General features: G+C 32.0%; 2 protein-coding genes across 4 annotated transcripts; both read right to left on the bottom strand.

Annotated features, from left to right (window-relative positions):
* Window positions 1–753: 753 nt before the first annotated feature.
* LOC108335733 (probable uridine nucleosidase 2) lies at window positions 754–4,858 on the bottom strand. Of its 2 annotated transcripts, XM_017571857.2 has the most exons (9): window positions 4,575–4,853; window positions 4,240–4,355; window positions 4,073–4,132; window positions 3,421–3,606; window positions 3,227–3,331; window positions 3,027–3,123; window positions 2,108–2,215; window positions 1,895–2,030; window positions 754–1,044 (listed from the first exon to the last, which is right to left on the bottom strand). In XM_017571857.2, exons 1-9 carry the CDS (start codon window positions 4,627–4,629, stop codon window positions 936–938), a joined length of 972 nt encoding a protein of 323 aa, XP_017427346.1. In that variant the 5' UTR covers window positions 4,630–4,853; the 3' UTR covers window positions 754–935. The 2 variants fall into 2 exon arrangements, with proteins under 2 accessions (XP_017427346.1, XP_052725470.1); XM_052869510.1 differs by lacking the exon at window positions 2,108–2,215 and having other exon boundaries at window positions 4,575–4,858.
* A 6,355-nt stretch (window positions 4,859–11,213) lies between these two features.
* Window positions 11,214–17,031, bottom strand: LOC108335734 (phytochrome-associated serine/threonine-protein phosphatase). 2 transcript variants are annotated; one of them, XM_017571858.2, is made up of 10 exons: window positions 16,791–17,029; window positions 16,315–16,461; window positions 16,153–16,220; window positions 15,857–15,914; window positions 14,281–14,391; window positions 14,099–14,149; window positions 12,433–12,576; window positions 12,251–12,346; window positions 11,683–11,754; window positions 11,214–11,479 (listed from the first exon to the last, which is right to left on the bottom strand). In XM_017571858.2, exons 1-10 carry the CDS (start codon window positions 16,869–16,871, stop codon window positions 11,396–11,398), a joined length of 912 nt encoding a protein of 303 aa, XP_017427347.1. In that variant the 5' UTR covers window positions 16,872–17,029; the 3' UTR covers window positions 11,214–11,395. The 2 variants fall into 2 exon arrangements, with proteins under 2 accessions (XP_017427347.1, XP_052725627.1); XM_052869667.1 differs by lacking the exons at window positions 11,214–11,479; window positions 11,683–11,754; window positions 12,251–12,346 and having other exon boundaries at window positions 12,439–12,576; window positions 14,229–14,391; window positions 16,791–17,031.
* Between the last annotated feature and the right edge of the window lie 293 nt (window positions 17,032–17,324).

The following is a 17,324-nucleotide window of genomic DNA, read 5'->3' as shown; positions in this document are numbered from 1 at the left end:
TAGTCACAATGCGAGCTTTAAGATGATTAATAGTATCATCAAGACCAATTTTGATAACAAAAATCTACCTACAACTAGCAAGAGATTTCCTAGATGGTAATGGAATGCACTCCTAAGCTTCACCATTCTACATAGCACTTATTTTAGGGATGCATGGTTGATCAGTAAATATAGATGTTATAATAAATATGTTTGATAAGGATTAATTACTGCTTACCTACTTTATTTTATGTTTTATATATATATTTCAAAGGTTAAACTTGTTTTGATAATGAAATTTGGAGGTGCAAGCCTAAAAATCAAATGAACAAGCATGCAAGCTTCTAAAGATCCTTTAATGGACGTTCATAAATAAAAGTCATTCCATGCATAAAAGACTAATGTTCTACGCATGATTCTAAGTGAATTGAATATGTTACATGTAAAAGAATAAAAAGACTTCTAAGTCTTGAAATATAATTGGACGGCTTTAAGAGAGAAAATTTTCTTTGTAAATCATAAATTAGCCTCTTGAACAAGGAGCAATACTTTTTGTGAGAATTTTCTTCTAATCTTTAAACAACTTTTATTGTATTACCAAGAATGAGATTGTGTATTCAACCAATAGTTGACGTAATACTCACATTTTATCTTAGGGCAACACACAGAAAATTACCATGTTTAACTTTGTGTACTTTTAATCAATTTGATTAGTGGAATTATTTACAGTTTGTACAAAAGAACTAGATATAATGTAACTTAGTGTTCAACAAGTAAGATACAAGTGCTGCTCATATATTATAATTGGAAGTCAAATGAAAATTTAACCAATGAAGTAATAGAACTTTTCCTTTCACACTGAAATTGAAATGAAATTCAAGGTAGAGCTCAAGAGCTACAAAACACAAATATAAGAAGGATAAACTAAAGAGCTTTTTGAATGCTTCATGGCTACTTCAAGAGTCCAAAAGGCGATCCATTACCAGTTTCATAACTCTAGGAGCATCAACTGTCACAGCCACCTTTACTGTTGGCTTATTCGACCATTCATGGATTTCACCAAACCTGGCAATGAATGGAACAAAAATGCAAAAGTTGACTGAGTTTGAAGTACATGGTGAAGAAATAAACATTCAAAAAAAGGATTTTGTTTAAGTCTTTAATCATCCATTACATTGTTCTTTTCATTGTTGAAAGCCTTTAATCAAAAAGACCTTCTACTTGGTCCTCCAAAGGTTAACATGCCTCCTCATTATTTCTTTAAAGTGTTTGTCACTAAATATTCCCAAAAAAAATCTAAAACACCAGTGTTCATCCTTGTGGAGACTGAATTGGTGATACAAAGTAGTGATATGGTGACGGCTTAATCTTTGGATGAACAAGTAAAGGGTTCATTCAGATACTTGGCAGAGTATAAAGGAAAAGGAAAGGAAGAGATTTTAGAACCAAGGCTTAAAACATGAGATGACTAAAGAGTTTTTCTTGAAACTAAGAATATAAGCTCAATAGGTAATGCTACGAGCCTAAGAATCCTGATGAAAGATGAGAAGGAAACATGTAGAAAAGTTCATTTCTGCACTATTTTGATGTTCTTGAGAAACAAATTCCGGACAAAAAGAACTCTAATACTATCTTAACAAGCTATTTTGCATGATTTAAGTATTAGAACTATCAACAAAGTCAAAGTTAGCAAGCAGACAAACACAATTAACTTAAATTATACTTTTTTTCCATAACAAAAAGGTGTGCAAAACATCACTACACAAGTCTAAGATCTTAACTAGGTCAGCATCTTCGCACGTATCAATCATTTTGCAACACACCATGAAACCCATATATAGAAATAACAAAACAAAACGCATGAAAATTAGACATAATTCTATAGGAACTTGATCCATTTTCAGGTGGTTTCTACCTTTTCTGTTTGTTGAAGAGTACTGTGAGTCCCCTTGTAATGCCACTCGTTTGGACTCTGACAACACCTTCTATACAAGTTACAAGTGAAGGATCAACAGCTGCAAGAACCACAGTTGGATCATGAAGATAAACCCCTGTATACAAAGTAAAAATAGTTAGTAAGATAGATTATTAGATTTCTACCAATTCTGCAAGCACTATGAAGACAAACCTTTGGTATTGTATGACTCCAGATGGTAAGAGAAATATACATCTAAGATTTTGTGCAGGTATTGAGCATATTTTCCATTTGAATTTGCCAAAATTTCTCGATCAGAACCTAGTAATTTTTGTTTTTTAGATGAGTAAACCAGAACAGTGGTCAGTCTGCTGCCACAGAAAGTTAAATGACATACAACATAATTAAAATAGAACCATGCTGATGCTGTTTAACCTATGTTAACTTCTAATAAATACAAAAAAGTGTAAGTAACACAACAGCAAATTTCAGAGTAGGTTTCACGAAACCATGGTTTCCAAATATTGTGGATGAACATCATTGATGAACCTTCAGCAAAAAGTTTAAACCTTTGTAAGAGTTGGTCATTGATGACTGTCAAAGGAGAAAAAGTGGTTGTTGAACTTAGTCACAGCTTTTGGATTGTCATAAGAACCTTAGGAGAACCACAACACGAAACCTAGCTATTGTAGTTCAAGAGCCTGAGGCCCTATAAGCCCCATACTAGAATCTCATACTTTAAATGAGGGATACCCTCCTATGCCCGGGGTAAACACAACATGCTTCAATAGAAAAAACTCTTATCCTCCAAAAAGTTTTTTGGGGTGTGATAGACAGTAAATGTACTATATACTAATCTATTTCACTATTTATTCAGCGACATTTTTGTGGATTAGGCTGACCTAAACTTTATATGAGGAAAGTTATTAAATAATAAACTAAAAGTATTCCTATAAAATGTTGCTAGATCAACTGTGCGTGAACTTTGAAACAAAAATCAAATAAAATCACTATAAGTTGAAGAAATAGTAAACTACACAAGACTTAAAACGGAAAGTTATTTCTTTTACTCGGATAAAATGACTACACAAGTATAGCAAATAGGAGGCAAGGAATTTGTGAAAGGGGGTACTTGTCAGTATAACTTGATGGGTAACATTTATCCCAACTGCAAGTATATCTGCCCCACTTGTAAATACAACATCTGCAGCATCTGGATCACCAAATATCTAGAACCAAATCCAACCAATGAGTTAGACAGATTGAGTTGTGAATGATATAATATTTTTATGGAAGTTATTAAGAATTTAAATACAGGATGAAAATACTAACATTGGCTTCGGCTGCTGGATTCACATTTCCATTAACTGCAAAAGCTCCTCCAAGAATAACAATCTGGGCAATGTTCTTTGCAAATTCTGGATCCATCTGTACAGCCTGCAAAAATATAACATTGTCATGAAATGAAACTCAGAATGAAGAGTAACATGAAAATGCCTTATTGGGAAATTGTAGATATATTATACCAAAGCAATATTTGTAAGCGGGCCCAAAGCCACCACAGTGACTTTCCCAGGATTAAGTTTTGCTTGGCGAACCAAAAATGCAGCAGCTGACTCTTCAATGGGCTTCCCCTTTGGTGGAGGAAAATTTTGGTTGCCAAGCCCATCTGCACCATGGACAAAATCTGCAATACGAAGTTTTGTTCCTTTCTGCACAAAGAGACAAGGATGACAACAATTAGCAGAGTCAAATGCAATGAAATACTGCAGAAGAAGAACTTTCAATTTCATACTGCTAACATGGTTCAACTTTTTCAATGAGGCAATAAACTACAATGCATTCTAAAAGAAAGAAAACAGATTTCAAATGACAGCAAAAATAGTTTACTTATCTGTAGTAAGTATGCAAAGTGATAAAATTTTGCCGCTCATTCGGGTTGAAATGAGAAAAATAATAGCTTTTTGACTGTAAAAAATTAGTACTACGCATTTGTTCTTAACTGAAAATTTCAAATGTGCAGAGAATATAATAAAAATAGCATAAAGTACCGAAATTATATGATTATTGTATAGGCATTCGATTAAAGATCAAATATACCTATTAGTTCTAAATGCTCGTATATTCAAAACAATACCCAAAACAAAAGCGATAAAGATCAAAGTATGACAGACTTACAGTTAATGTCAGATGTGATCCTTCTGCCACGGGTATATCTGTTCTTCCCGCAACCTCCAACTGCATATGTAAGTAAAGTAAGAGGCTTTTACCATTAATAAGTCAAGGGTCAATTTCATTCACCATGGAGAACAAACCCTTTTGGGAAACAGTCCCAATGTTCTTACCAAATGCAAGGCATTTCTGGTTGCCAGAGTGGTGTAAACATTTCCATAGATGGTTGTGAGTCCAATAACTTCAACTTCTGGTGAATTTAGAGCAACGAATATTGCCATAGCATCATCTACAGAAACCGGTGGAAATTCTCAGATAAACAAGGAATTGAAGAAATCAAGCAGACAAAGAATCCAATTGATAAAAGAAAAGAGTCAGTTTTTTTCTGAGATCAGAGCTGAGAAACAGAAACTTACGACTTCAAATTGATTTGGATTAGCAAAACAATAACAAAGTCAAAAGGAAAAAAATAAACAAATTGAAAAGACAGATATTTGTGTTACGTTACCGATGCCAGGGTCGGTATCAATTATGATCTTCTTTGGTTCCATATCGGGTGCCATATCTGTCAGAACTAATTACTTGAGTTCTTTCAGAACCAAATCAGATTCAGAATTGAAATTGATGCTGTTATCTCTTATTGGAGTGGAGAATACAAAGATAAACATGCCATTGATTACTTATTCTAATTAACAAGGCAATCCACGTGCGATGGGTAAAGACGCATGACGTTCCGGAAATGTGTTTGTTTGGTCTCATAAACATAAAAAATAATATCGTACACTGCAATGAGCAATCAACACCAATATTTAAAATCAAAAGAGATTAACCTTTGGTGGAATGCCGGGTTGGTCTTGTTTTGTTTTGTAGTGAAAATTGAGGTAGCAAGAGAAAAGGACTCAAAACTTTGCCCTTCGTACTTTCTCAAATGCCTATGTACCAAACTTTTATTTATGTCACCTATCCAACCAAAATCAATCTTCCTTTATTAGGCAAATAAACAAAAGAATATATATGACAATCCTAACATATTTAATTTGTAATTACACTCTTAATACAAAAATGTTAATTTTGTTAATTTTATTTAAACATGATTAATAATCAAAATTAATAATTAAAGTAACTAAATATGTATTTTATCTTTAATAATTATCATGTTTATTAAAAAAATAATTTTAATATAATAAACATTAAGAAAAATCCTTTACTTTTTATTTTTCTTCTTTATAAATTTAAAATCTTGGTATTAACGTGAAACTTCTAAATAAATACATATACCAAATATTAAATATCAAACCGAACTTAATTATATTAATTATTAATGAATTAAATTTTAAATTTTAAATATTATTAATAGAATTAAAACCATTGTATTAATAATATAATTTTTATTATATTAAGAATAAAATACGTCTACACTTATTCTTATTATGTAGAGACGAAAACATGATAGCATATCTCTTCCTCTACCAAATACAATTTTTCTATACATATTTGCTGAACATATGTTTTTTCTAAAATCTACATGTTTATCACTCTTCTTTCAAAACTCTCCTAATTAAGAATGAAAAATATATTTGATTTAGTCATAAACGTGAACCCTGGTTATTTTATCAAAACACTCTCCATTTTTAATATTTTTAGTTTCATAAACAATCTCTACAATCTAAAATTAAACTCAGCAAGATATATGACAAATATATAACTCTGAGGTCATCCTAATGATGAATTATTCTCATACCATAAATGAAACATCTTATTTTAATTACATGATACTACTAAAATAATTTTTTTATTATGAATATTCAGAAGACAGATAATCCAATGTACATGGTATATTAGTACAATTTTATAAGATAAGACTATAGTAATATAACTTAGACATTCTCAAGCTACTATACCATAATTCTATTACCAGGCTATACCTAAAATGTGTAAGACAAGATCGTCTATAAGATTGAACTGTCTAAACGTCCTCATATATTTTGAAGTTTAACAAACAACATTAGATGAAATGAGCACATGACAGTGTTATCATTATAAAAGCAATACAACTAAAATATAAGTGGTTTATGATACAGCTTTATGAAATCTAAATGTCTTAAGAAAAACTTTAGTAAACACATCAATACAGGAACAAACGCACCACTAAACGGTTTCCCTATTAAATGCATCAAAAAAAGTCTCGTAGAAGGAAACTGTTGTTATACATTTTCAAGCAATGATCAAACAAACTCTCAATATGTCTTAATAGATAAAATTGTTAAAAGATGTTTTGGGAAAGTACACTAAAAGACTTAAACGATGATCCAAAAACTTGTGTTGAAAAACATTTTGCTAAAAGCGCTTTTGAACTAAACAGAGACAACTTAAAGCAGCGTTTACACAGGTTAGACAATATCATGTGCCAAATGATCTCCTTCATCAAACGATGAAGTCTTCATTAAACGATGAAGTCTTCATCAACTACTTGGTGTTTTAGTGAAATTTTAAACGATCAAATCTTGCCTGAACGGTAGAAAATGTGAAAAGCACTTTGTTGTTCTAAACATGCATTAAATGTCATTAAATGCATAATGTTTAAAAACAACAAAAGTGATAAGAAAAAGAACGTATCTACGTGCATGCATATCTACTCTACTTTGTGCAGATTACCAAAGCAGTGTTTACACAAGTTAGATGATACCATGTGCCAAACTATCTCCTTCATCCAACAATGAAGTCATCATCAACTACTTGGTATCTTAGTGAAAAGCTTAAACGATCAAATCATTCCTGAATAATAGAAAACATGAAAAGTACTTTGTTGTTCTGAACATGTATTAAATGTCAAAAAAGGCATAATGTTTAAAAACAACAAAAGTGATAAGAAAAAAAACACATATGTCTGCATGCAAATCTAGTATACTCTACGCAGATTATCTATGTCATCCTATACAAATCAAAAGTGAATGTTAGAGACAAACAATATATTCATGGAATGTTTTCTCTATCAAAAGTCACGACAGAAAGTTCATACAACCTACTTTTGATAAAGAACTGAAAAATCATGTCTGTTCTGACAAGTTTACTTTAACCAACGACTACTACCTACGACAAGACTAAGAAGATCCAAAGATCAAAGTATTATCTCACGGACATTTTCTTGAAGCCTATATATTGAATAATGTCAAAGAAAAGAGCAAGAAAATAAGCACACAAATACAAAAGAAAATATTTGTGAAGAAAAGAAAAGCTCAAAAGAAAAAGAAAATACTCTCAAGCTTCATAAAATTAAAAGTTTACCATTGTAAGGAGAGAGAAAAATATGAGAGTCTATTATATTGAATTGTATTATATACACATCCTCGATGTGAGAGTAACAGTCTAAGGATTTGTAATCAACCTTTGATTGTAAATTTTGAAGAGAATTCAAACACTTTATGCTTAACTTGGTGGGTTAAAAGGTAGCTAGGCAGGTTTGTCTAGTGGAAACCAGAAGTAGGTGAAACTCAATTAGACAGTGTACCGAAAAGATACCAGGAGTGTCTAAGGATTCCAAGAGTGGTGAAGAATACTATGCAACCAAGATTGGGTGAAACTCGGTTCTAGTCAGAGTAACGAGGTTACTTGGAGTGACTAGGTGATACCAGGAGTGATACCAGGAGTGATGAGAATACTCAGTTGTATTCTTGTTGAAGATTATAGTGGAACCCTCTAGGAGGTCTTGGAGGAGAACTAGACATAACTTTGTGGAGCGAACCAGTATAAGAACAACTGTGTGTTTACTATTTTAATCTTACTAAACGCTCTTTTTATAAACTTTGCAGTTGCACACTATCTTGACCATTATAAAAGCTTTTGTTATCAAACGTTATTTTTATTAAGAGCTAGATTTATCAAAATGTTGCGTAAACTTGTTTAAAAGATTGAAAAATATTTGTTCAAAAACTTGTAGTTTGAACAGAACCTTCCAAGTCAAGTGTTTAATAACTTAAATTTAAATCTTTCAATCCTTGACAAGTTTGTTAACTATCTCCTTTGTAAAAAAATTTCTTATAATACTATTCAACCCTTCCTTCTAGTGTTTTTCAGGTACTTCAACATGAACTAACATCGTTCAACCTCCTAGACAATTGTTTCTTGAACCACAAAATGTGCTTTTACACCTTGAGCTCCATCTACTCACAAATAATATGATCATTACAAAAAAAGAACACAACACATAATAGACAAGAAAATAAGAGAGGGTAAGCTAATGTAGAAAAAGAATATCGTATATAAATAAAACATGTTGTAATTGAGTTCTAATTAATCAAATTTCCTCTTTGAGTTCTAATTAAGTAATTTAAGTTAATTCTCATTTAACAAACCTTCTAACGAAGATTTCACATTCTTAACTTGAGTAGTGTCAAATTAATGCAATTCAAAAATCTGACAAAGGCATCCCTATAAAACAATAAAAACCAAATTTTCAAAGTTCTCACAATTCAAAATTTAACCAAGTTAAACCATTTCCCTAAGCCAGTATTATCAATATCACCAAAGTAAATTCTCATACCAATTCTAATATCAGCTTAGACGTATCAAGACGAATTTATATTTAAATTTCAAGTGCTTACAACTATCAAATGCTAATTGATCAAACAACGAGGAATTCATATATTTTGACCAACAAATTCTTTTCGAGATATGTTTCTTGCAATCAAAGAGTAAACATATATACTTTTAGTGTGAAATAAGATTAACTTGTTTCTATGAATTTTAATTGTCCGAGAGATTTCTCACTTCAGCAAACATAAACTAAGACTGTATAGTGTACAGTGTTGTATATTTTGTTTCACAGAACACTTGTATCTTACATAATTTATTTGTTTGGTTTGTTATCTATCAAAAAAATATTGATCATGTTTACACTTTGTTGATTTTAACACTTAATCACAATCATGAGTCATTGAGGTTTTTTTCTCCAACAATATGCTTTTATGTTAATTGATTCTTATGATAGATAAACCAAAATAATATAATGCTGATATTGGTGTCCAAATTTAAAATGCAATTAACACAAACAAAAATCTCATAAAAAATACGATAAAATGTGAAGTGAAATTTAAATTTGAAATTTGAAAATATTATATAAACTTAATTTAATAATATACTTTCTATGATAATGCATTGATTTGGACGTAAATAAAATAAAATAAAACTTGTGAATATGAATTTTAAATTTCATAGAATTTAAAAAACTAAAAAGTAATATAAAGTTTAACCGTTAACTTTATTTAATATTATTAAAAAAAGTTATGAATACAAATTATATAGTATAAATTTGTCTAACATATAAAGTATAAGAGCTGGATTTGTCTTTTTATTGTGAACATTACTATTATTGAAATATTTTTTATTAGAACGATAAACACAATACTCTTATTTCTTGCTAATAAAATAAAATAAATGAGAAGAAAATATTGGTTTAAAAGAATTGATAAGAGAAAAATGGATCTATATATATCTTCATTATCTTTGTCACTAGATTGAAATTTTTTTATAGCAAGAAGTTTATTATTATCTTCATTTGAAAGTGAAAATGAATAGAAATAAAGGAAGTTAAACTTATAAAATTATTATTTTTAATAGAAATGAAGAAAAAACATTTTTGGAACTAAATTATAAATAGATAAATAAGAGTAATATAAATCCAATGAGACATTACCTGTAAAAGATCGGATTGAAAAGAATCCTTGATAATAGTAATTTGATGAACTATCATCTGGATTCAACTATCCGAATCTCCAATTCAATTTTGAAAAGACAGTTGCAGCATGAAATTAATCAATTATCTCATCCACTATAGGATGGGAAAACAATCCTTGATAGTAGTGTCATTAGTTTTACAATCGGTGCAAGCCCACAAAGAACCACAAAGTTACCATCTACCAATTTCTGGATTTTCTCCTTCTGACAAATGGGATACCTGTAAGGTTTAACCTTAACAGGTTCTCAACCTTCAAGCAATGGTATGGAATGATCAGGGTTCTAGGGAGTGAAACACTTGAAGGAGTACTTTAAAAAGGGTGCAGGTTCGATAGGTTATTTAAAAAACTTGGCTACCCATGGCTGCAAAAAATCATCTGAGCAACCCACAATCATCCCTTAAGAGCATTCAACAATAAATGAAAAGCATCACTAGCAGATTAAACAATAACATTACTAGGATGAACTTTCTCAGGTATCTTAGTCACACTAGAGTGAGAGTTCTCCTCTTCAAATTGCCAGAAAAGATATTCTCTATTTGGGCACTGATGGCTAAATGTGAACTTATATAGTCACAAATATAACAAAGTATTATCTCCGTACGAAGATGCATCTCTGCAGGACTAATTATTTTCACATTGTTAGGTCAGGTTGGTGGTATAGTGGGCAATAAAGGAGGTAATGTTTGTTTGGAAACTGATCTAGTGTTTGTATTAGCACAAATCAATGCAGAAGATACAGGTGAAAATTAATATAAGTATTAGGATGCTAAACAATTGTGTATATTTCTCCTCATACAACCTACCCAACGCTACATCTTTTGAGGTAATAATCAGAGACCAACCTGAAAGCTGCAATTTGAACAAATTGCCCATTGGAGAGTCGAAAGGTGAAAGTCCAAATTGAGCTTCTAACGTGCGAGTAAGCTTAGCACCACAATTTACCAGTCAAATGTTGCAGCATCTGAAACCATGTAACCACTTCTTTATCAAAATGAATGGTAACTATATCAACTTGCACTACATCGGAAGTGTTATAGCAATTCAAGAACTTCTCAACCTTAGAAATCCACTCAAGAACTGGAGTGTGACAAAAAAAAGGGAGGAAAACCAAGTGGAATATCCTTGTCACGGACAATCGTAGAAGAAGTCGAACCACCATGTGGCTAAGTGTGATTTTGAATCAAAGAATCTAACTGCATTTGAAATTGATCCATACGCGCATTCACGTAATCTACACTTGATTAGTATAATTATTAGGCTGCATTTATTCGCTCCAACAAATTAATCAATCGAAACAACTTCTAACTTCGAGATTATACTTCATTTTATAAATCCCATAGCATTCTCAATCATGGGGAAGTGAAAACACCAACGAAAGAGTAGTTCATTTTTTACCTTAAGAACACAGATCATAGATGGTGAATAGTGGTATTTCCGATGCATCACATCGCACACAAGATTGTGAAATCTTATGCCAAAAATAAAGATCCATCTTTTAGAAAAGCTCCACGATACAATACTATAAACGTCCAATCATAATAGTAAGGCACTTACTATATAATTTTACAATAAATTCAAGAAAAACATTTTCAAGTTATAAGAAATATGGAACGCCTGTCCTGGGGCCTCTCATCTGGTTGTTCTCCTCTGTTTCAGTGAAAAATTTAACTTCTCGCTCCTGTTTCAAGCAAAAAATGCAAGTCTATGAACAAAATGCTGTGACTTATAAGCAAGATGACAGCTACGAAATCCAAGCATCCTAACAAATGTTTCAACCCTCATAAGCTATAAATAAAAGCCCCGCATAATCATGAGGCAGAATGATGCAGCAACTGAGTTAATCCAGAAAACATTTAATAAGACGAGTTTCAGTTGACTCACCATACTTTCATTGAAACTAAGAATAGAAGCTACATTTCCACAACGGTAACAGTAATTGGGTGCAGACCATACCTGCAAAATTAAAATGAATTACTCAAATTTTCTTGTAAGTCTCAAATAAAACTGTAGTTTATATTTTTACTCGAAAGTTAAAATGATAGGAACTTGGATATTATGGAACGTGTAAGTTCCATATGAAGTGGTATGGGATGCTCAGTGGAACATTTATGTGTTCAGTTATCTCCCCTTAATAGCTAGCTTTTGAACACAGGTACTGCAAGAGTTTGGATACTTATCAATTGGTATCAGAGTCAGGTTGTTAGTGTTGACATTAAGTGTCATTGAATGAAGTGTTGTAGAGTGAAAGCCACATCGAGTAATGAGATGCTTGATAGAGTTTTTAAGTGCTTGGTTGCTTCCTTAATATCTAGCTTTTGAGGGTTTTTACACCAGTGTTTGGATACTTATCATAAAGACAAATCCTTGCTCAAGGTATTAGCACTGCCCATCCCAATAATTAATTAAAAGAATGAATAATATTAAATTTTCAAAAGAAACAGTTACGCACAGTTACAAGGCCTTTATCCTGGAACATATACTTAAGACCTTCTTGAACAAGTTGGTGCGCTCGACAAACAAGATCAAGATTGTTTATGTGATTGAACTGCACGAAAATAACGCCCTCGTAAAATTCACAGGTAATGTTCAATACTTCGATTGAATAAGTGATTCACTATTGAATTACATTACCTCAGAAGTGACGCGGGATCCAAAAAGCCAACCAGCTCCACGGGGACTGACTGCCCATGTTTCAATATCTTCAGGATCACTCCACATCAGATCACAAAATGGCCCCTCATGAGGAATTTCACAATTCCTTTCAATGATCCTTATCTGTCAAATGGATACTCATTGTTATATTCATCTATATCTATATATATCCATCCATCTATCTATCTATCTATGTCTATCTGTGTGTGTGTGTAAAGATTCACCAATAAGAAGCAACACAGATTCAGTTAAAGAAATACATGGTTGTCAAACTCACAAGTCAACTTGGCCAATAACTTTGCTACCCAAGGAAAACAGAGTTGATATCCATGATATGGAAATGTGGCGAGTAGAGTTGGGTGGAAATGGGAAGAGACCCGTAGACTTGTACACTCATGGGCATTTTGTTTCTTGTCTTCACTGTTTGGTTAATTGGGAGGTGATGTACCCTTTGTTGATTGGTTAGTTAGTTTTATGAAACTGTGTTCTTCAAGATTGATTGGCTGACTGTGTTAGTGGTACTGTGGTCGATTTGCTAATGTTGAATACTGACTATGTACATGGAATTAAAATATATTAGTATACTATAATGGGTTATAGGGGTTTTAAATGTTTTCTTCTATTGGGTAACCTTTCAAGTTTACTAATCTACCGAGGCACCACAAGTTTGTGTAGACAGTTGAGTTTGACAACCTTGAAAATAATAGTAAATGAACACAACAACCTATGAAATGCCTGTTGATTATATTGATGAAAAAACAACTTCGATAATTTAGACAATTATCATCAAGAATTATTTATCAGTACTGTTAAATATTAAACTAACACCAAAATGAAATAAGAAAGACCACAGTATTTCTAATTCAAACAAAAATAGATCACATAATTAATTGATTAGTAAAAAGTAGGGAAAAGGGAACACAAATGTATCCAACTCGACAAAAAAAATACTAAATTGTTCAAATAGTGATATTTTATTTTCTGAATAAGCTGTGGGAAGCATGAGACATAAGGGAGAATCAGCAAGCTAACTTAAAAGTTTAAATCCACTTTCAGTCCCCATAGTTTCACCAATGCATAATATTGATTCCTCTAAAAATTTAATAGCATGGTTGGTTCTCCAAGTTTTCAAAATTGAGCAATTTTAGTCCAACATGATATATCATCTAATTACTAACAAAAACTGTAACATATCTTTTGTGATAACAATACTAAAGCTTAGAATCAAATGTTTTCATTATTATTTTACATAAGTAACTAATATTGCTATCGTTGACGGACATGTAAACATTTTCTGTTAGAAATTGAAAAACATGGTAGCAGTGGACTAGAATTGCTTAATTTTATAAAACTAAAGAGCCAAATGTACAATTAAACTTTTATAGGCACCAAAATTGCATATTCACAAAATTATAAATTTGAGTTAAGCCAAATCTGAACTAACACTTCACACTATGTAACAAGTCAAGAGGTAACTTACAAGAACATCACAACACATACATCATCCCTAAATATCATGTATCCAAATACAGAAAAGGTGAGGATAGACATACTCACATAAACAACGTAACAAATTTAAATGAACCTTAAACTAAGACAATATTGAGCTCGACCATCAACTGAGAGCAAAGGGTAGAGAGAGAACCTGATCAATTGTTCGAATGTCTGGAGAAAGACCACCATGAACACAAAGCACCTGAGTCAACCAAAGCAAATTAAAGACTTATTTTTTTTTAAAACAGAATTTGCAATATAAAACCTGGAGCACTGCCTACATGTGCATTTGGAAAATAGAAGGACTGACGGAGAGAGTAAAAAGTGATTTACAGTTCCATCTATGATTGCAGAAAGTGTAAGATAGTCAAAGACATCTGTACAATATCGCCAAGCATTAGCATTTCCGTACTTCCTCTGGCATTCATCATAAAATCCATAGACCTAGTACAACATAAAATTACAATATTAACATAAAATGGCATGAAAGAATTCAACATTTCTAATTTTGAATCTTAGCACTTCAACAATTCGCACCTTATCTTTATGATCCATAAACAGAAATTCATAAAATTTGACATTTTTCACTACAGAAGAAGTTAAAAGGAAAAACTAGGATATAACTCCTAAGTCCCTAAACCACTTGATGAATTCTACAATCAATGGAATTTTAATCCTTTGAACAGAGCAAAATATCCCATTTTTATCATTTACCTATCCCGTCCATACAGAACCTAATTACATAAGGTAGATGGATATATAACATAAAACAATCCAGTATGATAGGCTCCCACCTAAGGGGGTCAGAGAAGGGTAGATGTACGCAGGCCTTCCATGATCTGAACCCATCAAAGACACAACTTTACCAATATGTTAAGGTTCATCCTCAGAAATAAAAATTGCAGACACAAGCCAAAGTATATTGAATAAACAAAACACCATTAGACATCATGGCTTGTTTGGTTTTAGAAAATGTTTTCTATTTTAAATTTCTATTTTCATTTTCTGAAAACAATTTTCATTTTCATATTGTCAAGATTTACAAACATATCTGTTATCATGTTATATTTTCTGTTTTCTAAAACGAAAATTTTGAAGATGTCAGGTTTATACATTTTTAATAAATTATATTTTTTCATGAAGTTCAAATATATTTTGAGTAAAGGGATATATTATATTTTTTATAATAAATAATTGATGATTGGATACCTTGAATTATTTGTACATGTATCCTTAATAATATTATATTCAAAGACTGTAATTTCTACATTAATTCCTATGAAAACTTAATTCTTATTAATTCCTACAATAATCTAACTTGAAGTACACATTATTCTAAAAGGATGAAGTTAACATGATCGATGCACTGATCCAAATCAGGTAACGGGTGAACAAAGACCACCAAGGCTAACTAGCATAGTTCAAATTTTGCCTTGCAGACATCAGATTTCCACTTCACTTATTCAATCCCGAACCTCAATCCATGGAAAAGTAGATTCTGTTTGCATTCAAACCTAAACAGGCATCTCCTAACCTTCAATTCCGGAAAAATCCTATTTGGTAGACTATTCTAGAATAACTATTTCTTCTGAAGAAATTTCAAAAGGATCAAATTTAAAATTGCTAAAGATTACATGCAATGAAGTCGTGCATAATCACATAAACACTGCCTAAGGTTAGAGTTGGATATAATCTAAAATGACATCGAGAAGAAACTTCAAGAGCCCTCCTATTTGTATCACTGTTTACTGAAAATAAAAATCAAACAAGTCCAGAGAGTGATTTATGTCATTGTTCTAGTAACATGATAACATTAATGAACTAATCAAATAATCTGTTTTCTACTGCTTGCCTAGAATAATTCATGCCAGGTACAAATAGACAAACTTGTGATAGAATAAAAACATACCTGTGTTAGTTGTCTACTTTCATGGTTTCCCCGTAGAAGGGTAATATTAGCTGGGTATCTATAAGGTTAAACAAAAATAAAAGATGCATGAATAAAATAAAAAAGAGAATTTATAAAATCACAAGTATTCTAATTTTAATTTGTAACATTGGAGGTCCAAACATGTTCACTAAATTACTACCATGACTCCAAGAGGAAGCAGAAAACAATCTCCTTAAACGTAAAGATAGTATAACCACAAGCCATGTGTCGTGAGCAAGTTAAGGCAGATGCAAGCATACATGGAAACAGCATACCTAGCTTTTAGAAGTAAAAGGATGGTGAATACTTCAAGACTATTGTAGCCCCTGTCAACAAAGTCCCCCTGCCACACATTCAGGGAAGATATAGCACATAAAGGATATGTTGTAAACGTGGTTATCCAGTTCCAAAAGATAATCGTACTAGTACATACATACCATAAAAATGTAATTTGTCTCCGGCACATGACCCCCAGTCTGGAAAAGTTTCATCAGATCATGAAACTGACCGTGAATATCACCACAAACCGTCACTGGGCTATTCACCGGTTGCACATTTGACTCCTCAATAAGGATCTCTTTAACCTGACAGGTGAACACTCACTCGTCAGTTCAATTTAAAACTTAAACTGAAAACTAAAGCTGCAACGAGGAACAGCAAAAGTTAATGGTAGACCTAGCACCATAGTTACACAAAGAACACAGTAATAGAAGTGCACATAAAACACAAGCAGAACGCAAACCGGGGGGCAGACAGCGCCAGCCCTAAAGATCGTCTACTATGCATATTGGGTCCTCCGATATGAAAATTGGGTTATGAATGGAGGAAAAGAACATATGATTGATGCAATTGATTTGAAGATTTGAAAGAGAAACCCTAAAAGGTGAAAGAGAGTGTCTGTGTGTGTACGTACATATTCGCAAAGAAGTTGAAGCTCGTCTTCAAGAAGGTGCTGGCCATCCTTGACCTTGGAGATCCACTGGTCCAAATCCATTTCACACTTTCTGGCTCCTCCTTCCGCTGCCAAACACAACTCAAACACACTGCTCCCACTTCCCTTCCCACCGGTCAACAATAAACAACTTTTTAGGATCTTCTAATTTTCTTCCTCTTTCCTACACCAAATGAAATCCTCAGACCAATAACAAACCTCACCTGTTCTTGTTCTTATTATTATTAATAATAATACTATTATTATTTAAATCAATCAATCGTTATAAATATTAAAAAATACTAAGCTAACTAAAAGTAAGGTAATATTGGAATAAAACTATAAAATTACTGGGGAAAACAAGAGCCTGGATAAAAAATTTCCATGCAAAAGTTGGGAAAGTAAATTATCACGCATTTAGGGTAAAATCCGTGACTTGGAGCAAAAGAAATTTCTCAATTTTCAAAAATTATGACTCTACTGATCGTGATTAAAGTTTATTTAAATTTGTATAAA

Source organism: Vigna angularis, chromosome 10 (genome assembly GCF_016808095.1).
Source record: "Vigna angularis cultivar LongXiaoDou No.4 chromosome 10, ASM1680809v1, whole genome shotgun sequence".
In the NCBI taxonomy this organism is placed as follows: Eukaryota; Viridiplantae; Streptophyta; class Magnoliopsida; order Fabales; family Fabaceae; genus Vigna; species Vigna angularis.
The sequence above is the reverse complement of the archived record's forward strand: the minus strand, read 5'-3'. Positions and strand labels throughout refer to the sequence as shown.